This window comes from Rhinolophus hipposideros (genome assembly GCF_964194185.1).
Source record: "Rhinolophus hipposideros genome assembly, chromosome: 3".
NCBI lineage: Eukaryota > Metazoa > Chordata > Mammalia > Chiroptera > Rhinolophidae > Rhinolophus > Rhinolophus hipposideros.
Genome location: NC_138049.1, coordinates 93,684,827 through 93,711,123, shown reverse-complemented (window position 1 = coordinate 93,711,123; position 26,297 = coordinate 93,684,827). Strand labels below are relative to the sequence as shown.

The following is a 26,297-nucleotide window of genomic DNA, read 5'->3' as shown; positions in this document are numbered from 1 at the left end:
ACCAAAGAGAGAGGAGATGAGATCATTCTAAGAAAAGGTGCAGCTACCAGACTGCCCAGAACTAGATTTTGGTGACTGAAAACAGACCCAGGACGCCATCTTGCTCCTCAAGATGAATTTTAGCTAATTGTAATGGATTATAATACTATTAGCATCACAGGCAGAAAAATACCTCCACCTAATGTTGCCATGACAGTTCCGTCAAGGGCCAAATAAGGACAAGGGAATCCCACTTCTCCACAGGAAGGAGTATTCCCCGAGGACCCACCTTGGGAACACCTATAACACCACCTCTAAATCTTGAAAATTTCTTACCCTCATTCTAATAAAATCCTAAGCCTCTTTGTTCTTTGGGGCAGTTGCTATTCTCCTGGCCTGCCCACTCCCACTATTTTGGGAGCGTATTCTTTTCCTTTCTTTTTATAACTCCTTTGCTTGCTTGGCTTATTCAGTGTGTCCTTGAATTCTTTCCCATGATGTTCACCAAGAACCTGTTTTCTGGCAAGAGTACTTACTATTGTTAAATTAAACAAGGAGGCCATTAGACTGAGGTGGCTGAAACGCGTGGCCGCCTATGTAAGCAAACTAAGATCTACGCCTGTAAATGCCTCAAGGTTATGAAATCAAAACTTAAAGACAGCCAACCAATCACAAACAGCCATCTAGGCTTTGTGCTATGGCCAATCAATAATTTCTTTACCAGAGCCCCTGTCAATGAAGCATTACTAACCACTTCTAGTTTGCACCGCCCAATTAGAATAGATTTTTGCTGAATTAAATTTAAACATTTCAATATGCCTGAGTTTATCTTTTTACATTATACTCTGGGTATTTATCAATGTTAACTCATTAATAAGTTTTCTGGATTTTTTCATTTACTAATGAGGTAAGTGAGGTACAGAAAATTTAGTAACTTGTCCAAAGTCACACTGCTAGTAAGTGACATAGTCAGAATTAAAACTGTGAGGACCCACTTGGGACGTCAGAGTTGCTTTAAAGATTATTTTAAGCTGTAGGTCTTTGAGATTCAACAGATGCAAAAAGGAAGGCTTCTTAGAGCTTCCCTTGTTTGACCCAAAGCAGCAACTTCTGAGAAATGAGGACTGCCGTAAATTCCCTCTTAGGACTAACTTCTACTCCCAAGAGAGACCAAGAGTAAACCTACACACAAGAGTAAACCTATACATCATAACTCTCCTCTCTGGGAGAGTTTTGTGATCCTAAAAAAGACAAAAAGACCACTCAGACATTAATGACAAACGTTATCAGGAGCTTTATACCCTGTGTATTCTTCTAAAAACCCATTTGTTTTTCCTAAAGAAACCTATTGGTTCTTCCCACAGAACCCTTTCTCCCCCTTCCCTTTTCTCTAAGTTCATTACATAAGTCTAACCTTTTAATTCGCCAGTGACTTTGTTTTGTAGGCCCCAGGTGTGCATATGAATATGCCGTTTTCTCCTGTTAATCTGTCTTTTGTCAGTTTAATTGGCAGTCTCCAGTCATCAAGCCTAGCAGAATAGATGAACAAGCTTTCCATCTCCTACAAAATACAGGCATTCTGGTTATGGAATCCGTGCGCTAAATCAGGTTTTCTCAACCTCAGCACGTTGCAATTTGAAACTGGAAATTTCGTTGTTGTGGGAGGCTGTCCTCTGCATTGTGTGATGTTAGCAGCATCTGGCCTCTGCCCACAAGATGCCAAGAGCATCCACCTTCTCCCTCAGTTGCGACAACCAAAAATGTCTCCAGATATTGCCAATTGTCCCTTGGGGGTCAAAAACCATCTCCCTGGTTGGGAACCACTGCTCATTATTCTGCCTCTCCTTGCTCTGGTGTCCCAATTTCTCACAAGACTTTCCTGATTGTGTTAAGACTTAGTCAAGTGCTCTGTGATTCTGCAACATTTCATGCTAAGGACTACTGATATGTACTGAGTTCTTACCATGCTCTAGGTGATACCCAACTTTTTACAGGTACTTCCTTGTTTAATCCTCACAAAAAAATCTGTGTGGCAGACCTTATTATTCTTTCTTTTATAAATGAGAAAATGGACTTAGCAAGGTTAAGATCTTGCCCAAGGTCACAGAGTCAGGAGCCCTGAAGCTGGCATCCACACGTGGGTCTGTTACTTTCCAACGTGTGTGCTCTGAACCACCCACTCTTAAATTCTCAGGCCCTGTGTGTATCTTGGCCTTCTCCACTTGTCTGTAAGAGCAGAGACCAGTGTGTCCCTAACACCCACCAGGCAGAACTCAGCTTAATGTTTTTTAAGCAAGTAAATAAAAAACAGTCGATTAAAATCTTCCGAGCTCTAAGGTGCAAGATTATGTAAACCCCACACAATTTTCCCACACAAGAGAGGGCTGCCATTCTACCTGCATGAAACAGTTTCCAAGCCCTCACTGGATTCTGATGTCAGAATATTCTGCATTCATAAAGTTAATTCAAATGACTCTAGAGAGGACACAAACAGACTGCACATTCTTTCTCAAAGCCACAAAAAGATATCCTGTAGAGGCCTTTAGGATTAAATCACATGATCACAAAATTGTCCTATAAATTACTACATCCTAAATAAAGTTTTGTAGGTAAATATCATTTAATAAAATGCAATACAGAGCTAATATGATTTTCTCTTTACCAGAAATAAAATATTTTCAAGAATAACAGAACCTCAGCACTAGAAGGAATGCCAAAACGGCATCTAAGCCTTGTGCCTAGTGCTCACACACACTTTACCTCGTTGCTTCTCTCCAAGATGCAATCTGCCCTTCCTCATCCAACAAACCCAACGAAAAAACATTAACCTTAGAGTTTTAACTGGCTTGCCTCCTGGCACTGCCGCTTCCTAGATGAGTATTACTGAGCAAATCGCTACTTCTCTGGGTTGGCTCATTTATCTGTACAATGGGAAATTTTCCATGATCTTTTTCTTGCTTTTCTCCTAGTGTTGTTATGAAGTTCAATAATAAAGGAATATATTAGTTATATATTAAAAAATTATTTTCCCTACTGTAGCAGAAAGTTGAACTTCATTGGGGGTGTTGGAAGTGGCTACTGGTTAACGTGCTTTCCAGGCAGCTTTGAGGGACATTGTGCAGTTCGCTCTGAGTGCCTTTTGGGGTAGTTCTATTTGTGTGTTTGTCACTCCCATTCCCAAACACTATCAATCTGCATTGCTGGGAAAGGCACAGAACCATTCTTGGGGGCATTAATCCAGGGAAAGTTACATTGTGTTCTTTTCTGTCTCCAGTACCTACCAGTTCCCAGGCTAAGGGAACTGGTTGGTGGCTTTGAGGGAATAAAGGAATCATGCAGTGTGTGACCCGAGGGGTTTGTGGGGAAGCAGGGAGGGACAGTCCCATAACACTTGTTGTGAGGATTCGGACCACAGGGTGGTCTCTGAGCCAATTGTATGTATATGTGCCTTCAGGTTGTTTTAGCCCCGGCTCTCTGGCTAACTTCTTTTCCATCTTGATTCTGGAGTCAAATGCTCTTGTTTGGGTAAGGCTGGTTCTGCCATACATAGACACAGTTACATTATTTCTCTATCCTGTTCCTATTTTCTAGCTTAAATCATTCAGCATGAACTAAAATGTATTTGTTTTTTTTAAAAAATGAGATTCTACAACTTCAGTTAATGCCTGGCTCTAACCGTGGCAGCCTGAGTGGGAGGAGGTAGAGAAGGTTAAGAAATGAGTCTTTAGAGTCTTTGTTTCTGAAGAGATAAGAAAACAGCTCTGTGTTATGCAGCTGGAATTATGGAAATTGTTTTTCTGATTTTTACATATACTGCTATTTTTCTCAACAGAAGTTAAAAGGTGTACTTACAATATCACTCCACTCTCATTATTAGGACTTTTAGATTTTAAAAAATATGCTCTACATTGTGGTTTCTCAGGAAATAAGGAGGAAGGTCTTCCTTCTCTGGAAGATAATAATAAAAGGTGTCTGCATTCACACACATGCACATTCTCAGGCAGTCTGTCACACAGTGTCTAGCCAGGCCTTGGAATGGAGTCACTTCTCCTTAAGCAAAGCAAAACATTTTTCTTCCCAATAGAACATTAATTTTTACTGTCTTCAATTACGAATTGGAGAGCCATTTCTTTTCCAGTTGCCAAAAGACTTTGAACAAATTTTCTTTTTATTTGCATATCCTGGATTTTAGAATCACCACACCCATGGGAGAAAAGAAGGAAGAAGAGAATATTGTGAAAAATTGTGTCACAAGAGTTCACTGGCTCTGTCAGAGAGAAGTTTACCGACTCTTGTTTCCCCAGCACCATATGGGAATTGGCAATCCAAATGGAGTCTAGGAATGAACCTGGGTTTTGTTATTGTTTTGCATTCTTTGGGTTGTGACCCAGTAGTGAGCCCTGAAATCAATTCAGCTTGATTCACTGTGGCCCCCTGGCTTCTCTGGATTGAGATTTCATAATCAAAGCTGAGATTCTGAACATACGTATACAGCCTGAACTAAGATGCTGGCTGCCATTTTGTTAGTTGCCCCAAATTCTATAGGTATATCTCTGAGAGTGCTTTTCAACCTGGGGTTCGTGATTCACTGACTGTCAAATTCATTTAGTGGGTGGTGACAACATTTTAAAAGTAATGAAATAGAATACAATGTGATGATCAGAATAGGAAATATCCAAGTGCCTCACATGTAACAGGGATAGGCATTATTTTATGAAACCTTTTAGTTTATACACACACATACCCCAAACATGCATATACATGTTTGTGTACTCAGTCTCAGCGTAAAGTACATTTTCAATGATGGGTCCCAATAAAAACACGGCGGGACAAGGAAGGAAATGCATCAGACTTCCTTACCAGGCTAGCAACCCTCTACCAAGCCTACCTTGAAATACATACAGTCATATGTTGCGTAATGATGGGGCTATGTTCTGAGAAATGTATAGTTAGGCCATTTCATCATTGTGCAAACATCAAAGAGTGCATTTACACAAACCTAGGTGGTATAGCCTACTACACACCTAGGCTGTATGGTATAGCCCATTGCTCCTAGGCTACAAACCTGTACAGCATGTTTCTGTACTGAATATCATAGGCAATTGTAACACAATGGTAAGTGTATATATATATATACATACAGAAAAAGTACAGTAAAAATACTATAAGTTATTTAAAAAAGGTATAAAAGATAAAAATGGTACACCTCTGTAGGGCACTTATCAGGAATGGAGTTTGCAGGGTGGGAAGTTGCTCTGAGTGAGTCAGTGAGTGAATGGGGAATGAACATGCAGGCCTAGGACATACCATACCCTTCCGCAGACTTTATAAACACTGTCCCACAAAGCCTTCTCCTGCTTCCTTCCAACAGGGTCAGCAATAGAATGTCAAAGCTGTCAATGCTGCTGATGAACAGTGCTATGGGCTGGATTCATTGGAAATGTCAAGGGAGAACTGGCTAGGTGAGGCATAGTTCATTGTAATGGTGACTGTCAGGAGGGAGTAAACGATGGCCTGAGGATCAGTAGGAAAAAGGAATCACGAAGGATAGATAAAGGAACATAGGGGATTGTCATGGCAATGTGGTTTTGGTTATTGTATGTTGGGGCAGTGGTCAGATTACAGAAATTTGCGGTATTTATTTAAAAAAGAGGGTGTTTAATATGGAGAGGATGTAGAACTGAGGACTCAACAATTTGACTTTGGACATTTGTTTGTGGTTCCATTGACCCAATTTGGCACAAAGGGCTCTCTCTGGCATTGAATTGATGGAAGACATAAAACTCAACTATGCTTTTCATCATTACAGCCTGAAAATATTTCCAAAGTACAGGGACAGGTTGGCTCCACACAGGAAGATTTTACTAAAGCAGCAGTGGCTTACCTTAATACTTGTTAAGTGAGCTCCTGTAGATCTGTGTCTTTGTGCAGGATCTTAGGTGCTCAACAAAGGATTTGCAGCTGGGTACCTTGAAGACCATCAGGCTAGATCTGGGAGGGCTATAGTGCCCTATGAATATGTAGCCTGTGGGGACAGGCTCTCTCCTCTGTGCTGAAACATGTCAGTGAATGATTGACTGGGATGTAATCTGTGCACTCCAAATTGAGATGCTGAGAGTGAGAGGGAATCCACTGCCAAGCCCCACAGATATTGCTTCATCAGAGAAAAAATATTCCTCCTAAACCACATCTCTTTCCATTTCTTACAGAAATTATGCTCCATTATAATCTTATGGGACCACCACCACATATGTGGTCCATCACTGATGGAAACATGACTATGTGGCCCAAAACTGTAGTCTTCTCTTTTATAGCCTGGGTTGGGTGATGGGGTAGAGATTATAGGCTTAGTTTGTCTATTTTGTAACTGAATTCCAAGAGGAATATGCCTCATACCTTGCTTTAGAATGTAGGGGAACTTCTATCATGTTATTCTCAAAGTTGGGGCATTAGATGAATTTTTGAGACAATTGGAAATAGGCACTGTGACAGACCACCAAGTAATGGCTCTTTGCCCCAAAACATTTGGTGGCAAATGTTTCTGCTGACCCACAATTGGGGCCGAGTGGGGTTTTAAATCTATTACTTATGGGATTGTAACTCTCCCACCGGGCCATTAATCGGGTTGTTTATTAAAGCTCTGCTGACCCGTTCATTTAATGGGTTGCTCTAGCACAGCCAATGCTCTTCAGAGAGAAAGTGCTAGGGGACTCCAGACTCTTAATGGAAACCGTCTATATATCAGAGGGGGTGGAGACTTGAGGACTTTAGGCAGAAGATGGATGAGATTCTCCGCCTGCAGCTCATTTCAAGAATAGTTCAGCCATTGTGTGTCTGAGTTAACTGTCTTGGTCTCTGCTGTGTAGAAAAACATTTGTCACTTTGGTTCCATTTGCTCACCTTGCAACTAGAATTGTAAAATAGCTCATGGATACCGAGAGTCCCTGAGAAGGTGACTGAGGTAGACAAAGAGTACATACAGGAAGCAGAGAACGACCCAACAAGGTGGATGGAATGGGCACCAGGTGGGATGGTACCATAACCTAAACATGATTTTGGAGCAAACTGTCCTCTTTAAGGATTTCCCCTTTGCCTCCATTCCCTTCAGCCTCATCTAAAACTAAGTAAGCATGCTCTCCATTTGTCAGCATTACACTCACTTTCTGTTTAGACCTCTCCTTTTCACACAGAAGTGTCCACATCTTGTGGCTAGTCTCTTAAAAGTTCAAGTCTTTTGATCTAGTAAATAAAATTGGGCCACAGTGCTCTACTAAGAGCCATTGCGTTCTAAAGCAGTATTTTCAAATAAAAATATAGTGAGAGCTATATGTATGACTCAGAAATTTCTAGTGATCGTATAAAAATAAATTTAAAAAAACAGGTAAAATTAATTTTAGAGATAGGTTTTATTTTAGCCCAATATATACAAAACATTTTCATTTCAACATATGGCACTGGCCACATTTCAAGAACTCCGTCGTCACAGGTAGCTCATGGCCATTGCAGTTCTAGAGTCAGGCTTTTTTGCCGTATCATCTGTACTTTGGTAATTCTCAAGACTGCATTTTCAGCCAGATATTGGCATTTGTCGGTAAGACTGCAGACCAGATATTTTTGTAGCAGGTAAGTCTTTCATGGGCCCTTAGCTTACACTGGTTAGAAGGCACAAAGAAGGCATATGTCTTCTTTGCATGTTGCCCATCTGATGACTATATATGTCTCTTATGATTCTAAAATAAGTCTTGGGAAATTTTAGGAAGAGACAGATTGAGGATAAAAGTCTTATAGTCTTGTAAGCAAAGTCTAAGGACAATACTGTAAGAAGTTAGAAATTAAGGGCCGATGTTGCATATGATTATATCGATATGGTTTTCTCCTTCCTCTTCTGTTTGTTTTCTCTTTCAGAGGTTCTGCCTTTTTTCCTACTCATAACTTTCCTATTCTCCTTGCTGCTTTTTTTGAGATAATATTGGAGACTTGAATATGTGGAGTTCTTTTCATTGTCAGGAATATAATTTTTAACTAAATGTAATAACTTAATAAGAAGAAAGAACAATGGGAACATATTATAAAGTTCCCACAATTTCCTTGCATTTATACCATCTACAAGAAGTTACCCAATGTGAAAAAAGAGAGAATTTCAAATATTGGATTGATAGAGGTTGTGACCTTGGCCTAAATGTCTGACCTCACATTTCATATATTTGAGTTACATGCTATTGAAACATATATCTGTTAGGAGTGATTTCAACTGAAAAATAACTCTTTTCCAAAGTAATTATACCATTTTACAACTTACTTGAAAACAGCCAGCAAGGCACTGAGACCCTCAGTCCAGCAGCCCTTGAGGAACAGAATTCTGCCGATAACCTGAGTGAGCTTGAAAGTGGACCCTTTTCTAATCAAGCTTTCAGATGAGATCACAGTCTTGTGAACAATTTGATGCAGCTTTGAAGTAGATGAGAATTTGAACTTGAACTGGTTGAGACCCTGAAGTAGAGGACCCAGCTTAGCTGGATTCCTGACTCACAGAAAGAAAGAGAATAACTGTGTTTTGTTTCAACCACTAACTCTGTGGTAATTTATTAAATGGCAATAGATAACAAATACAAACATTTCAAATTTAGTGGGAGCAGGGACCATGTAGCAATTAGTTGGGGTACCTGTTCACCTAATTCCAAGAGCCAAGGGAGGGCAGACTGTCTTGGTGATTCAGAAATACTTCAGAGAAATTACTTATTAATGGAAACAAATTACCCAGTTCACCAATTAAAACCGGAACTGAGAATCAAAGGATTTGGTTCACAGGAGAAATGAGGAAACCCTGAGAGGGATGTGGCTTTATTTAGGCCAGACTCTGAGCAGCAGCTGCTGGCGTATGAACTAGGCTGAGACTTGTTATGGGAGTAGGCTATGAACCCCAGGAGGTAAACATTAAACATAACCATATAACAAAAGGCTTTAAAGAGGGTTAAGAAAGCCAAGTAATCATCAAGGGAAGTATCAAGGGAAGTTGTAGATTCTCCTTTACTGGAATCCATAAAAAATTAGTGTGAGCATAACTTGCTAAATAAATGACAAGAATCCTAATTGATGATCAAAATCATTCACTGTTCTTTTTCTGTGAGTAATTTCCTCTTTTTTCTTTTGACCTCTCCTATCTTCTTGGGGCAACCACTGACGTATTAGTCTGCTCAGGCTGCCATAATAAAATATCACAGGTCGGGTGGCTTAAACAACAGATATTTATTTTGTCATTATGAAAAGTGGAAGTTCACGATCAAGGCGCTATCAGGGTTGAATTCTGGTGAGAACTCTCTTCCTGGCTTTTATTAGGTTGGTGCAAAAGTAATTGCGGTTTTTGCAATTATTTTTAACCTTTTAAACCCCAATCACTTTTGCACCAACCTAATAAATGGCCATCTTCTCACTGTGTCCTCACATGACCTTTCCTGTGTGTGGGTGTGCAAGCTCTCTGGTGTCTTTTCTTCTTCTTATAAGGACACAAGTCCTATCAGATTAGGGCCCAACTTTTATGACCTCATTTATTATTAGTTATCTCCCTAAAGTCCCTAACTCCTTATACAGTCACATTGGGTGTTAGGGTTTCAACACATGAATTGGGTTCTGAATAGATCAGACAGTCCCGTCTCTTTCTAAGCATAGGAGACTGAACCCCAGTCTTTCTAATGTTTCTTTCTGCTCATGGATCTATGATTCAAGGGGCCCAATGCCAACTTCCATTGTCCAATTCCAGAGAGAAAGCACAAGGAGAACCAACAAGGATACGTGTTCTTCTTACCTGAGTATATCACTCCTGGACAGGTCTGCCTGCTCTTCGGGGACCAGAAACAATGTTAGACACAAACCAAGATGGTATGCTCTGCTGGAAATCATGGAGCTGAGGCTGAGCAAATCCAAGCACAGGAGTAAATGGTAACCCTGAGGCATTCCTGCTGCTCTCTCTCTAGAGATTCCACACTTTGTATTGCCTCTACTGAGCTATTCAGAATAGATTATTCCATCTTTGGCATCAACTAGTTTCTCATTGGCATTAAATGAGTTCAAATAATATAGCACATGTGACACTACTTCATAAACCCTGAGGTCCAATGATAATGTATAGATTTAGCTGCCTCTGCTGTCACTATGCCATCACTCCTACCACCCCCATCTTCACTTTGGGCGGGTAGTGCAGTTTCTTATTTAAAACTGTAGACTCTGGACTCAAACTGCCTCAGCTCGAGGCCCAGCACTTTGGGCTAAACTTTGGTTAATCTAGGCTTTCTTATCTGCGAAGTGGAGGAATAAGAATAAGAATCAACTTTATAGATTGTCATGAGGATTAAATGAGAAAAATTCAGGTAAAGGACAGTACTGGGAACAAAGTATTCAGCAGATGTTAGTTATCATTCCTCCAGGGAAGAGAGCTGCATGCTAATTTTTCTTGGGTCTCTTGTCCTTTATGAGATCTTTTCAACACATTGAGTTAACACCATCACCTAGAGTGCAATAGTCTAGTTAAGGCCAGAACGAAGTACATCTAATGATTAGGAATTGTAACAAAACAACCAAAAAAGATAATGCACTTCTGTAGGCTTGGGGAGGTCATGGCCCTAAAGGACGTCATGTGTGACACCTTGAGAAAAGCCCAGGTTGGGAGAAAACATTGGTCCAGCACTGTTACCGTTGTGAGAGACTGATGGAGGTTTAAAAGTCTACATTTGCTTGTCTCTTGTCTGGCTTCACCCAGGTGACTTGGTGACACATTTCTTATTGCAACACATCTAATAGCGAGAAGAACCTCAAGTCCCATTTTCAGAAATTCTGTAATTCTGAAGAAGTGAGGGTGTGTGAATGACCATGAAGTGGAATGTTCCTTTCAAGAGCCCTCGGGCGGTCTAAGGAAGTTCAACAACGTGTTTTTGTCAACAAGTTGTCTGGGAAAGAAAGTTACTCCGAAATCTGGCTACACCTGGTGAATGAAACACATGAGTTTATTTTTATTCTTTTCAAAATCTCAGTGGAAAGAAAAAGAAAGGCATAAGCACACAGGACAAGGAAAATAGGAAAAGAGACTAGCAGGAACATTTGGGAAGCTAGAGAGCTGAAGAAAACAAGGTGACTTACAGATCAGAGAAACTAATCTCAGCAGGCGCTGCAGGCAGGTAGGAGGCTAGTGCATGGGGAGGAACCTCAGTAATATTAAGCACCAGATACTGTGTTTCCCTGAAAACAAGACCGGATCTTATATTAAGTTTTGCTCCAAAAGACACATGAGGGGTTATGTTCAGGGGATATCCTCCTGAAAAATCATGCTAGGGCTTATTTTCTGGTTAGGTCGTATTTTGGGGGAAACATGGTAGCTCTGAAAGTGGGGTGGTATTGGGCTTGAAAATAGGAAGATTGTCTGAAACAGTGAATAAGGGGCAATTAGAACCCCCGCTCAGCCTCCCTGCCCAGTCAGGCATAGGGTTTCATATGATAGACTATGGTTATTTTCTGCTGCAATGATTCCTTGTTCCCATGGTGATATAACTTGTTTTGTGTTGTGGCTGCTCCTTTTCCAGACTCCCTAGACTAGAGGCCAGAGGCCCTGGGGAGACTGAACTAGAAAGACTTGGGTATCAGGGGTAGTGGGTACAGCTGGGGTGGGTGATGTTGGGTGTGAGCCCTTGTAGACAGACTACAGACTGAATGGCTGACTCTCTGTCCTCTCCTAGAATACTGGTTGTGTTACCGTAGACTCAAAGGGCCCTCTTGCCTGCACGCACCCAAGCCAAGTATTTCAGGAATTGGTGCCAAGCCTGGAGACACAGGTGAGCCTGGGCTCTCAAACTCCTGGCTTCCAGAAGGCCTCCAGTGACTAGATTATATAAGGGAAAAATCATGAATCATGGTTGCTATGGGAGTTGGGGCTGAGGGTTTTACTGATTGGTCAGGGCTAAGGCAGGGAAGCCATTGATTATAGCATCAGTTCCTGGTGTCAGTCATGGTATTGTTTGGTCTGGTTCCCAGGAGATGCGGTCTGTGGGGCTGTTCTACTCTCATGAGTCGGAGCCAAAACATAACTGAGGCGAAGGTGTTAACTTTGTTTGACTAAAGCCTTATTGTAGTTTGAGGTTTGGTTATTGTGTCTTGGTCATAGTTGATGGACCTGAAGCTTTATTCTTAAAGCTGACACTGACTAGAACCTAATATCCTAAGGGCTTAATGATTAAAAGGAGTGGACATACAGTATAGGCACAGTTAGGAGGATCTGGGGAAAGAACGCAAGTGAGTCATAGCTCTGTCGGGCTAAACCAAGCTGGCTTGGGTTACAGCAGAATGCATGCTAGAGACGTGAAGCTCATGTGTGGTTACAATTGCCAGACTTCAACCCTCCAGAGAGGAGATTGGACAACTCTTCCCTGGATAAACTGATTTGAGATGAACTTTAGTTAATGATGACATATTAATATTGGTTCATGGATTCTAACAAATGTACCTTGCTAATGTCAGCAATTGGTACTCGGGGAAGGTGGATACAGAATATACAGCAACTCTCTGTCCTAGCTTCACAACTTTTCTGTAAATCTAAAACCATTCTGAAAAATAAAGTCTATTAAGAAGAATGTCTATAATGTAGTGTCAAATTTCATAAATGTGTACTTAAATTATTCTTAAATACATACAAAAAAAGATGCAGAGTTTGAAGTCCTACAATGAAACTGATACGTAGATCAATCTACAATAAAGTTCACAGTCAATGAGCTCTACTCCTAACCACATCATCAATTCAATCATATCTTCAGTGTTTCACCTAAACTGTGACTAAAGCACCAAGAATCACAAGACATTGGAGAAAACTTCTAACACACGGTTTTGGTTTCTCAACATTAGTACTATTGATAGTTGGGGTCAGATAATTCATTGTTGTGGGGGCTGCGCTGTACAATGTAAGATGTTTACTGGTATCCTTGATCTCTACCTGTCAGATGCCGGTAGCACAGGTCTTCAGTTGTGATGACCAAAAATGTTTTCAGACATGACCAATTGTTCCTGAGGGCAAAAGTCTCTCCTATTGACAACCACTGTGTGTGTGTGTGTGTGTGTGTGTGTGTGTGAGAGAGAGAGAGAGAGAGAGAGAGAGAGAGAGAGAGAGAGAGAGAGAGAGAGACAGACAGACAGAATAAACAGAAACAAATAAACAGAAACAAAGAAATAAGAAGAAAGAAAATGCACAGGAAATAGGAAAAAGAAAAAACAACAAGCAAAACATCTCCAGAGTGATAAGAGAAAATATTGTTTAAAACAAGAACAGAAGGCGATAGAGAAAAAAACATCCCAAGAATGAAAAATACTCTTAAGAATTAAATACATGTCAACAGAAATAAAAAAATTACATAGAGGATTTGGAAGAGAAAGTTTAAGAAATTTCCCAGAAAATAGAACAAGAAGGCAATGAGATAGAAAATTGTAGAGGGAGAAGATTAAAAAAAAAGAATTAGAGGATAATTTCAGATGATCTAAGATCCAAATAATATTTCAAAAGAGAACAGAGAAGATATAGAGAAGGAACATGTCATATAATTTGTTCAAGAAAAGTGTCCATAATTGAAGGATATTGTAACCTAACCTACACATGCAGCTTAGTACGTAATCTAGTATAGATTAACCTCTGTTTAGAGTTTATATTTTTGCCTCATTTAACCTGTAACACCATTAGATCACTCTAAAATTTATAAAGTTTGTGTAATGCTATTGTAGGGACAGAGCCAGGAGAGCAGTTTCCAGGCTCTTAGCCTCACATGGAAAGGTGCTGGCTCCGTTATTAGATGGCCGTCAGTTGTAACCAGTTGACTATTAGCCACTATTGTTTTGTATACAGCTGCCGTGGCTACTGGCTACGCTAGCAAGTGTGGATTGCAGCTAGCAAGTGCTGTTGGCAAGCGGATTGTGGATTGCAGATCATGTTGATCCTGCTTCCTGTGTCTCTCCTGGCCGCTGGCGAGACTGGGGTGCAGGGAGGTCCCTCATTGGGGTACTGGCGGATGTTTGCTTTTGTGTCTCGACCAGCTGCCATTGAGAATGTGGTGGTGTGACTCCCCTATCTATGGCTCCATTGTTCCTTTTTGGCCTCACCATATATCCTGCGTTCTTGTGCGGGGAGCGGGAGCTAAGTCCGTGCATTGCAGTTATCTTGTAATTTGCTGAAAGTGACAGAAAGTTGCAGAAAGACCAAGAATTAGTCCGATGTTTATGCATACCTACAATCCCTGACACTGATGTGTTATAAACCTGTTTCTCAGGAACAAACCCAGGACGTTCTGCAGGACCAGAGGGTACACCAGCTGAAACCGCCTGAGACCAGCTGGAACAGCCTGAAGGACCGTCCAGGGACCTCATGAACTTCCCTCACTACAATCCTAAAATCTCCACCCCGGGGCAGAGATCTTCCGCCATTTCTGAACATGTGATGTATGTATAGCCACATTTCCTGACTGCACCTGCACTGGAATGTCCCCTTCTATACATGCAATGACAAAGCCTACTACCTTGATGTTTATGCCTGATTTCCCGAGATAAAGATGGCTTAGACGCTTTGTTCGGGGACACACTGCTCTGGGAACGATTCCTGGTGTGTCCTTGCTTGCTGGCTTGCAATAAATTTCCTTCTCAGAAAATCATCCCAGAGTTGTGTTTTGGCTGGCTACTACTAAGCATTTGGACCCGGTTTGGTCCAGTAACAATCCGCGTTTCCACATTGAAAGGACCCATGAGGTATCTAGTACATGAAATTTCACAACAGTTTGGGACAAAGCAGTCCTAAAAGCTTCCAGGCAGGAAATAAAGGCTACCTAAAAGAATCAGGATTGAGAATGACATGGGGTTTCTAGAAGCTAGGAAGCAATGGAGAGATGCCTACAAAATTCTGAAGGAATTCCAACAAAACAAACGAAGTTTCAAGTGTGAAGGTGCAATAATGACATTTTCAGACACGCAGGGTCTTGTAAATTTCACCTTTAAAGAGTTCCCTTCTTAGGGAAGTTACTGGAAAATATCCTATGTGAAAACTAGGGAGCACACCTTTTTCTTCATCCATGGGTTCAGTGGAAGTAGAATGGTTATGAGGCTCTGATGGGTGCCAAATCACACTAGGAGTGCAGCCCTTTCACTTTGTTACAAAACAAGTCTTGCCCATGTGGCCCCGGCAATTCTGCAGCTGTGGCAGGGAGGGGCACAGGTGGCCTCAGGTCTTCCAAAAGCAGTCCTTTTATTTCCTGCCCACTCCTTCTCTGTATATTTGCTGACGCTGAGCTCAGAGTTTCTCTTAAGCTCAGCTGGAAACAATGGTTGTGACATCCACGGTAGCCTTCACCTGTACAGGTTTTTCTCTTGTGGCTTTAGCAGACCTAGTTTCTCTGTTAATGTACTTTCCGCATTCCAGGAATGACTCAGATTTTGTGGACAACTGATGATACCCTTTATTGGCTTTCACAGCTATTACATATTTTTTCTTTTGATGACTTTTTCTGTAATTTCCAAGAGAATTGAGAAGATCAGTTGGGCAGTAACATGTGTGTTCCATCTATCATTTTAAACAAAAGGCTCATAAAGAGGTTTTTCCCTTTCCACCATATTGACACATATGGAGCTTCTGCTTAACTGAGGCCCTCAAATATTTATCATGTTTCTCTTCTCAGATTCAGTGTTTTGTCCTTATACTTGTAAATTTTTAAACAGCTAAATATAGGACTTCACATTTATGCCTAGTACATTTTATTTAGTATTTAGCTGATGACTCTTTCAGTTGAAAGTGAAGAAATCCCATTTACATTGGATTAAGCAAAAGAAGTTACTTGCATTTGCAAAGTCCAGAGGATTTTAACTTCAGGTATAGTTTGATCCAGGTGCTCAAATAATGACATTAAAATCTCCTCCATATTTCCCTCCTTTCCTCTTAGTCTCTCATCTTTTCTTTAAGTATACATGACCTCTCATACCCTGGCAGTGGCGGTGACGCGTGTTGGCTCTGAGAAGGGCAGTTGCCTGCCAGACAGGGCAAACTGGGGGGTGGCCAAGTCCTCCCTTGAAACTAGTGCAATTGTACATTGAAGACAAAAAAGTCTTTTAACTTATAAACAGCTAAAAACTTAACGTATTTATTTGTATGTTTTTGTCATTCGAAGCTCCTCTTGCTCAATTTTGTAAAGCTAATATAAGATGTAGTTAATCATAATCATATGGACCACCCACCCCTCTGCTAAGTTATGGCAAAAGTAACAGAAGTGGAGTGAACTGTACATAAATAACAGTTGAAGGGAAAGGGAAGGATTGGTTACTACTTGTAGCTCATCATCTGCCTTTTTTCCCCAAGTTTTCAGAAACTTCTGGAATGAGGCATCTGCTGCTACTGTCCAAAAAGACTATAATGAAGGGTTTGATTAGGTCTGGCTTTTGGAACTGTTATGTTTCCTATGTTGGAGGAGGTCATCAAGAAAGCGTGACCCCAGTTGACCCGAGAGCTGTGCCCAGTCAATTGGAAGCTCCTCACTCCTTCTCTCATCCTTCGATTGTATGTTCCGCCCATCATTCACATGCTAGGAGCTGTGAAGGAGGAGGCGGCCTTGAGAAAGCAATGCATTGTTGAGGCCGTCTGGACTGAAAACATGACTGAACCCCGTTCATGCCTCTATACAATAATTTAAGATACTGGCAGGTGGGTGAGGAGATCTACTCCGTTCAGAGACACCCAAGACAAACCTCTTATGTCACTTCCCTTGCTTATTAAACTGCCACCCACAAATCTTTCTTTGCTCTCTCCTTACCCTCTCTGTATGGGGACGAATTTTGGATTTTACCTGGGAAAGTCCTGACGTTGACAGCCAACACTCTACAAACAGGTTCATCCGTGTGAGAACAGTATCTTAACACGGGTTCCCACATTCCTAACATGGTATCTGAGACTAAGAGTAAAGACAGGGGTTTTCTTGGCTGTTTAGTCTAGCAAGAGGAAATGACTTTATTTTTGTTTTAGCTCAGTGTATACTGCTTGCTTGCCTGAAACCATCCTGTGATTCTCAGTATTCTCGTCAGGAGGAGCTGGTTCTCAGAACTCTGGTGTGCTCCTGGGGTAACTACCTTTCTGGCAATCACAGTAGAGCTCATTCAGAGCACTTTTACTGGAGGTCATTGGAATGGCCATCGGCAAAGCTTTATCTGAGCCTGAGGCTTGGCAGCAATGCCTGGGTATTTTTTCCAAAACAGCAAGGTCAGCAAAATGGAAAGGATGGACTGAGGATAGGGACAGAGAAGGCAGCTTGGTCACACTAATAATTACTGCGGGAAGGGAAATTGTACACTTTGAGCATTTTCTTTTTTTGATGACCACTAGATACACAGAAGTAGTTCAAAGTATCTGCTCTGTAGTCATAGCTCTGCTCGGGGTATGATATAACCCTTGAACTTGAGTGTTCTCTAAACTGTACTGTGCATAGGAACAATGGGAGTGAGGATCCTGTTAACATGCAGATTCTGCTTTAGGAGATCAGGGGTGGGGCTGAGGCTGTGTCAGCAACCAGCTCCCAGGGGGTGTGGATGCTGATACAGGCCGTGTATGGAACCCTGAGTATCAAGGATGTAACTCCTGGGCTTGGGTCGCCTCACATGTGAAGTGGGGCATCAGTACCTTCTCCATAGGGTCACTGATAGACTTAAATAAGAATGTAAAGAACTTAGAAGAGGTCTTGGCACAGAGTAAGCCCTCAAACAGTGACTATTACTTATGGAAAATAGGAGTAAAGAAATCACCACCATGAAGGTTAAGTGAGAGTATAAGTATCAAGTGCTTCCCATGGGGCCTGGTGCATTGGTCGTGGACTTCCTACGTACTCAGCTCTTGATATGTGTTCTCATTTAATCCCTCCTAACTATGTGATAGGTACTAATATCCTGCCTCTTTGCAGAAGTGTAAACCAAAAAAACACAGAGGGATCTGTGGAACTTGCAGAAGAAACTTGCAGAAGATCACAAGTTTACTAAGCAGAAAAGCTGGGGTCAGGTGGCACCAAAATTTGTGAACTTAGTCACCAATAATAATTGCTAGTGTTATTAGTATTACCTTATTAAGTCCTCACGGCAAAGGTGGGGTATTATACCCATTGTACAAGAAAGGCAACAAACTTTCAGGGACCTTAGTAACTTGCTTAAAGTCATGTACATAATCTATATCCCTTTCCCATACACATGGATGGGCCAAAGGTGACACACTTGTGAGAATTGGGGTCCTGACCTCCTGGCCACAGACCCCTCTGTGTTTTTTCCCCTTAAGGGCCCCTGACAACAGCAGAGCAGGTATTCACTGTCCTCCTCACCCACAGTGATGCTGGGAGAAGCCCTCCTTCCTGCACTGTGGGATTCGTTAGCAGCATTTCTACTCCATCACCCTGCACTCAGCCGTAAAACACAAAGAAAGCAGGGAATGGAGTGTTGCTATGCTGCTTTTGGAAAAGCTACTAATGCCGGGTATCACTGATACATATTAGGGATACAAAGGCAAGGGGATGAATGGAAATGGGTTGTACAATTCCAGAGAGCTCCAGGTGATAGCGAGAAGGCTATTGAGGGTGTGTTAGGATAGTTTCTCTGGAACACGAACTCTGAGAGGGGAAATTTATTGGGGAGCCTTTAGTGTCCCAAGCTGTGGGGAAGTGTGTTTATGGACAGGGGAGAGTTGAACTGAGATGCAGAGGCCTCAGCCAATCCCACAAGTAGCTCTGGGGTGGCCCTTCAGACCTGTCTGATTGGGCCCTCCCACTCCCCCACCGACCAGTTACTGCATGCAGGCTCTCCCTGGGGTGGGGGGATGTGACCTCGAGTGGGTGTGGCAATCTCTCCAGAGGAGTGCAGTACCACTCAGTGGAGGGCCGTGAGCCATCAACACGCCAGCTTGTGGAGGCATGAGTGCCTCTACCCTAAAGGGAAGGCTGGGGCTCATACCACAGTATCCCCTACAGCATAGCATGTGGCCTATCAGCTGCTGAGCGTGGCAGAACTATGGAGACAGTTATAAATCTTGTTTTCAGAATGAAACGATGCCATCGGCAAATCCAAAGTCTGTTTGGGGAACAATAATGATGGCACTAATGGTTGTCACTAATCAAGGAGGCTCCGAGTCCTGCCCAGTCCTAAAAGTTTTCAAACTCGATTATTGGACGAGAATGGAAGATGGTGCCAAAGAACCAAGGAAGTATTGTGCACGAAAACTTTTAGCACAGAGTATTTCAATCACTTCAGCCTATTCTGGGTTTATTTCTAATTTATACCAAGTGCACTTGGACACACACACACACACACACACACACACACACACGTACACCCAGGAAGACACAATCTTGGACATGGCTTCCTTTTAGAGACAGAAAAATCTCCTGAATCAACTCCAATCGCATTTCCCCCAGACTACCTTCAAAAGGAGCAGAGGAATGAGTTTGACAGAAAACATTTTGCTTGAAGTTTTCCCTTTCTCAGATTGCATAAATTTAAGGGGAAAGTCTGCCAAGTGTTCAGTGACGCTCTGCACGGTGGCTTCTGGCAGGGACACTCTGTACCAGCAGCTAAATGAATGTTTTCCTGAATCGCTGACTTATCATTGTTTATCACCTGCTCTGCAGCCCCTTGCTTGCGCCAAGGCCTACTAAATGACTTGAAAAGAGATAGAAAAAACAAAAAGAAAGCAAATTTTCTAGAACCGAGAAAGACACTACATATTGACGTCGGTTGCTGAGAATTTGTTTGGTAGATAAGACCGCACTGAAGCACGCAGCTAGTGAAAGCTCTCTTTTCAAATCTAAAGTGGGAGCAGGGGGTCAATCCCCCATACTAGAGTATCTCGACATTTAGGGCTGTGGCTTTGTGTTAGGAACCTTCCTCCGTGTCTTCCAAGATGAAACTGAGTCATCAAATTCCCCCACTGAAAACTCTTACCCTTGTGCTTAAAACGAATTCCAAGCCCCCTAGCTTGGCCTATCAAGCTCTACAGAGCCTAGACCCTGCACCCTTTCCCAACTTCATTTGGGGCCACACTCATTCTCTCTGCTTCTGCCCTACTGATGAACCTTTAGGTTCCTCCAGTGTGAGGAGGCCTTTCCATGGACTTCACCCCTGCTGCCTGGAATGCTCTTCTAGCATTTCAATGGCTGGCTTCCTTCTTCAGTTCAGCTTCAAGGGCACCTCTTCAGACCCTGATCCTTCACTTTTATTCTCTATTCTCATAGTCCGTTCTTGCTTTTCTTCACTGTGCTTACCTACCAGAATTAATAATTATTTTTCTGCTTGTTTTTCATTTATCGTCTCTTTCCCACACTTGATTGAAATGGCCGGGACAATATCCACCTTGCTCACCACTGGAAACCCAGTGTCAGGTACACAGTAGGTCCTTGGTAAATGTTTGTCACTTGAATGCACAGTGTCTCACCCAGTGCTTAAGTCTTATGCTTTCTATTTTATAACATACTTATTAAAACATTTTTAAAGGAAGGCTTTGTATATATGGAAATGCTTCACAGATGTAAGATGGATATATTTTAGGATGAGGGGACATTCTGAATTATTTTTGCAACTAATGGCTCCTTTCGCCTGTTCTCATAATGGTTTTGTTTCAGTTGAGGTATAGTTTACATACAGTATATTGCTCCCATTTTAAATGAATTTTACATATGTATACTTCCATAGAGATCTAGATGGAGGTGTAGAATGTTTATAGCGCCCCAGAAGGCTCCTATGTGTCCCCTCTCAGTTGATACCCTCCAAAAGGTAACCACTATTATAATTTCTGTCAATATAGGTCAGTTTTGACTGCTACTTAACATCAAAAATGGACTCATAGATCACATACTGTTCCATGTCTGTCTTTTTCTACTCCAAAGTATGATTGTGAGATCCATCCATGTTGTTATGTGTCTCAGTAATTTGTTTCTTATTGCTTTGTAATATTCCTTTCTGTAAATATATCATAGCTTATTTATCCATTCTACAGTTGAAGGACATTTGGTTTGTATCCAGTTAATGGCTATTATAGGCAATGCTGCTGGGACATTACTGTATGAGTACTTTGGTAAATGTGAGAATTTGTGTCTGCTGGGTATATGTCCTAGAGTGGACTGGCTCCCAGATAGGCATATGTTTAGCCTTAGTACGTACTACTAGTGTTCTAGGGTGGTGTTACCAGCATGTACTCCTCCTTTCTCTATATGTCACCAGCACTTCGAATTTCCCCATACTCAATTTTGGCCATTTTGCTAAGTGTATGGTATATGCTTTTGAGATTTTGAGTTGCCCTTCTCTGATGCAAAATGATGCCGAATACTTTTTTTAAAGTTTATGGGCCCTATGGGTATTTTAGGTATGTATATGAATTCCCTATATATTTGAAGTGCCTTTTATAGTGTTTTGATCATTTTTTTACAAATGAATTGTCTTTTTCTTAATTGATTTGTGGGAATTTTGTTTTTACATTTTGGGTATGAGCTATTTAACAACTATATGTATTGTTAAGTATCTTCTCCCAGTCTATGGCTTTCCTTTTCACTCTCCTAATGGTGTAATTTGATGAACATATGCTCTTAATTTTAATGAAATACAATGCACTGATCTTTTATGATAGTGTTTTTTGTCTTCTATGTAACAAATTTTTGCCTACTTTGGGTCTCTGATAGTGTTTCAAACTAAAGCATAGAGTTGGGTAGATGTTAAAAGAGGTAAAACATTTACCAAGGACCTAGTACACTTGATATGTCTTTTAGGACCAAGACGGTGCAAGCATGAGACTAAGACAAGGGTGCTCCCACTTCCCCTTATTAGAACCCAAACCATCCTTCCAGGCCTTGCTCAAATTCCGTTTCCTTCATGAGATGGCTGCCAACCAGCTTCCCCCTCTGCTTATTTCAGGAAGAGTTCAGATGAGTTAACTTCGTCTCTTGGTAACTTCTTAGAAAGACTATAGGCTGAATTGCATTCCTCCACAATTATCACTCAAAAATATTCAACTCAAGCAGACAACACAGAAATTACACTACAGGGACAAAGAGTCATTCACCAGGTATATTTGAAATCTAAGCTCTTTGAGCTATACACGTGCACAAATGATTCAGGTGGTGGAAATCTCCCCCCTCCCCTCCATATTTAAACTTTTCAAACTTAAAATAGTGCTAAAGAAGTTTGCATAATGTGCGTCATGGAAATGCTGAGGCAAGTCTGACTTTCACAGTGCTAGGAGCTTCCACTGAAACACTTCAAGGAGTTTTTCCTGCTTCTTACCACTCTTCTGGAAAGTTCCTCTTCCTCTCTCCCCAAATCCAACCTAATGAAAGAATTACTTGATCTGAGACACATTAACATTGACAGTTTGCAACGAATTTCACCAACTCTAATCACTTAGGTCACACACTCCACTGAGTGTTTTACGATTACACAGACCGGTCATTTCAACTTTTACTAAATTTGGTTGGAAATGTCTGATGTATCTGTTTTAAAACATTTAAAAATCACTTCCAAATATTTTCTCTCATCCAGATTTCTTTAGAACCTGCATTCTGAAAATTCTGAGTAGCTTAAAAAGTCAAACAACCCGCAGATGACAGAGAAGATTCAGCACAAAATGGCTGACAGCTACAGTTCGTTCATCTCAATACCTGAGGGCTATTGAGATGTTGTTCCTCTTCCACTAGAGGGCAACGCTTCCCCACTATTAAGTCTAGTCGTTCATTTGTCAATGAAAAACCAAAAATCTCCACAGCAAAGGAAAGTCAAAGCATTTGCTTCTTATACACTCCTCAGATTATATTTTTAAGAGGAGCCTTCATTTTTCTTATGGAAACTCAGGATTCTACAGGCAATGCTGTCCTCAGTTTCACCTGTACTGTGTCCAGTACTATATTGCTATATTCACAGTAGAACGGACTTTAATTTCTGAGTGATCTGTCTATGTTTTAAGTTTCTGATGAAACTCACATACACCTTAGTCAAAAACCACAACAATCCTTCCATCCGTGGGCTGGGTTATTGTTCTTGCGTGTTTTTCTGAGGCTTGGGTAATGAAAGTATTTCCCCACTCCATCGTAGTAATTGGCATTTGCAGCTAATGAAATTCATTAATGTACAGGAGTAGATGAGGCCTGGCACATAGAGCAGAAGGTAATGGTTCTATAGGTGTGTCTTGTGTAATGCACTTTGGGCTAGAGAAATAGAAAAATCACATGTATCGAAAACAAATACATTTTGAGTAATATGGGCATTTCATGAGAGGATCGGCATACATTTATCTCTCATCTTTTCCCTCTTAATATTCTCAGCAGGTGCTACATTCTGGAGGTCTAGCTTTATCCAAATTGTCTACTACTGATACTTGCTTCTTCACTTTAAAAACAAGTGGTCTTGATAGCAAAGATGTTGGCTAATTATTTATATATTGGCATGAGAAGATTTGTGCCCTTTCAAAATTCAGCATTATTCATAATAGAGTGTAATATTATCAGATTATCTGTATTATTATATGAATGCATTCATAAGCAATGCATATATTGTTTTTAAGCAGCTAATGGCTGAACAATCACTAAATAAAAAAACATCCAGATTTTAAAAGCACAGCTGAAACATTTGTACAAATATACAAAGAGAAAAAACAATCGTTCCGACACCGTGAAACTTTTGTAATAAATAGGTTTGTCTGAAATCGGTCTCTATCACCCTGGACAAGCCTCGCCAATGAGGCTGGGAAAGTTCTATATGGAATTGGTGTTCAAAATCTACTGAGGAATATCTTTGGGGCCAAGCTCAGTTTTGCCTCCAGGAATTTTAACAGAGTTATGAAGTATTGACTCAAAATATTGAATAATACCCAGGCTTGTTGAGCTGGACAATGCTGATAATTTTTCTAATCTAGTAGGACATGGCTGGATGCTGACAATCTGTGAGTTATAGTATATCCTCAAATCATGAAAATAAATGCTGGTGATCATGCATGTCCTGGGAATGTTGGTATGCAGAGGACTGAGTGAGACCAGATAGGAATATCTCATGCAGTCAAAGTCAAGTTTACTTAATGGTCCTACTTAAGTGGCCAGGAGAAAAAAACAATACGTACATGTCAGGACGACTGAAACGGCACACAAACAACACTGGTGCTATTTGTTACTCATGCCTCTGGCTTAGATCACCATGAGAGAATGAAGATATAGACCGTGCTGATTGTTTAATAAGAAAATACTACTTTTTTTTTTTCCTAGAACCTTCTACATAATGGATTATACGTTATGGGTATGATATGATCAGGAAACATATCACCTTTTCCTAGCCCTTTTGTCCGAGAGGCTTGATTACAATGAAGGAATCTCAAACAACCAAACACCCAGGGATTTAAAGGCAATTCATTTTTTTTTTTCGACAAACAACAAGGGAGAGAAAAGCATGATAAAGAGGAGACAGATATTATCATCGAGGCGGAGCAGTGAGCTCAGTTGGACACGGAAGGTGGCAGGCCGGGACGCCGGGTTTGGATGATTTTTGGCTTTGGGGAAGTCTTTGGGTCCTCTTCTTCCTCTATGTCACTGTCACACACGTGCACGACGACACTTGGGGTGGACTCAGTCCCTGCATGGAGCTCATATTTCTCTCCTGAAAAGCAAAAAAAGTGAGTGTCTTAAACAATCAAAGTTGATTGACTCAAGTTTTGGTGATTAGAAGTCCGATATCGAGGTGTTGATAGGGCCATGCTCCCTCTGAAGATGCTAGGAAAGGACTGATTCCCAGCCTCTGTTCTAGTTTCTGGCACTTCCTTGGCTTGTGGCAGCCATAACTCCAGTCTTCCCACGGCGTTCTCCCTGTCTGAGAGCCAGCACTCACAATTCCCCTCTTTATAAGGACACCAGTCATTTTGAAGTAGGACCTACCCTAATGGCCTCGTTTTAATTTTAGTCATCTGCAAAGACCCTAATTGCAAATAAAGTCACATTCACAGGAATTAGGACTTCAACATCTTTTGGGGTGCCATGATTCAACGCATGGCAACAGCTGACTCTGAATGTTTGCATCCTTCCCAGCATGACTTGCAAGAGCTTTGATACTTATTGCATTATCGATGCTCCTCATTCTCTGACGTCAGAATTCAACACTGTACCTACAAGAACCTAACACCGAGTTTGCTGTTTTCACCAAGATGTGCACAGTAGCACATAAAGAGTACCCCAGATCTGGAACTGATGGTACTTGCTCCAGTCACCCAGAAAGGGCACTTTCCACTCCAGCAGGAGGATAACAGGCATGGTTCCTGGACTGGGTGGTATCTGCCTTTGATCCAGGAGGGAAGGCAGGATTTAGGGAATCTCAGGGAGAGGTAAGGCCATGCTTTGCAATTCTGAATGAGAGACACCCTCACACAAGAGACAGAGGAAGAAATGACTTCTGAGGTGGCTTTTGTTTTTGTCGACAGGGTTTGTTCAAAGGGCTCTCTCTGCATGTTTGGAGGAGAAGCACCTTTTGAAGGAACACTACTGGCTGCCATAGTCCCATTCATGGTTCTGCTGGTTGTGACGCAGGGATGATGCAGGTAGCAGTTTCTTGTCACCTGTTGCAGGGTTAACAGAAAAGAATCTGCCATAGCAGAGCAAGTGTGGAGACTGTGGTACCTAGGGGTGAGGTGGTGAGTGAGGTGGTAACACAGGGACCCCAGCCAGGGGATTAGGGAACACCCTGCCCCTTTCCTCATCTGTTGGTAAGAAGCTAGCTTTTTCTTTTTTCAATAGTAGTAAGCTATACATAAAGAAGCAAGCCTTTTGATTAAACCATGTGGTTGCTCTGGCTTGGATAAAGACCGTCCACTGAAAGACTGGTCCGGTTGCAATGTCTTTACTGCTTCAAAAGTGGATGCTTTCCTCTCAGTCTAGGTGTGCTGGAGGCCCACTCAGGACAGGGGAGGGGGCAGGGCAACTTTCTCGTGGATTTAACAAAGTCATATTGCTTGGTAGTAGAGATATTTTATTGCTGTGATCCCATTAACTTTGACATTTCATTGTTCTATTTTTGGAAACTTTCTTACTATTAAAATCCAGCAAAGCTTAACAGCTGTTGAGAGCCCACAAAATCAAAAGAAATAGCTTTGGTCTTGCTGAATTGAATTTCTCTTTTTTTGATCTCTCTTTCCCTTTGGGCTTCAGCTTATTCCTCTACCATGGTGGCTGGAGTCAATGCTGTCACCCTGCATGGGGACCAACGAGGCTCAGTAGGAGTCAAGGACTAGGGTAGGTCCTGTCCCAGTGCAGAGAGCAGGGCCACACAGAGCA

The 26,297-nt window shown here is 41.5% G+C and overlaps 1 protein-coding gene across 7 annotated transcripts in view; it reads right to left on the bottom strand.

The window, feature by feature from the left end:
* Positions 1-22,048: 22,048 nt before the first annotated feature.
* The window catches only part of RCAN2 (regulator of calcineurin 2), a 240,799-nt gene continuing 236,550 nt past the window's right edge, over positions 22,049-26,297 (bottom strand). For all 7 annotated transcript variants that reach the window (XM_081040429.1, XM_081040430.1, XM_081040428.1 and 4 more), the window contains one exon: positions 22,049-24,633. In XM_081040429.1, the coding sequence (XP_080896555.1) occupies positions 24,473-24,633 (161 nt within the window). In that variant the 3' untranslated portion in view covers positions 22,049-24,472. The remainder of the gene's footprint in view (positions 24,634-26,297) is intronic.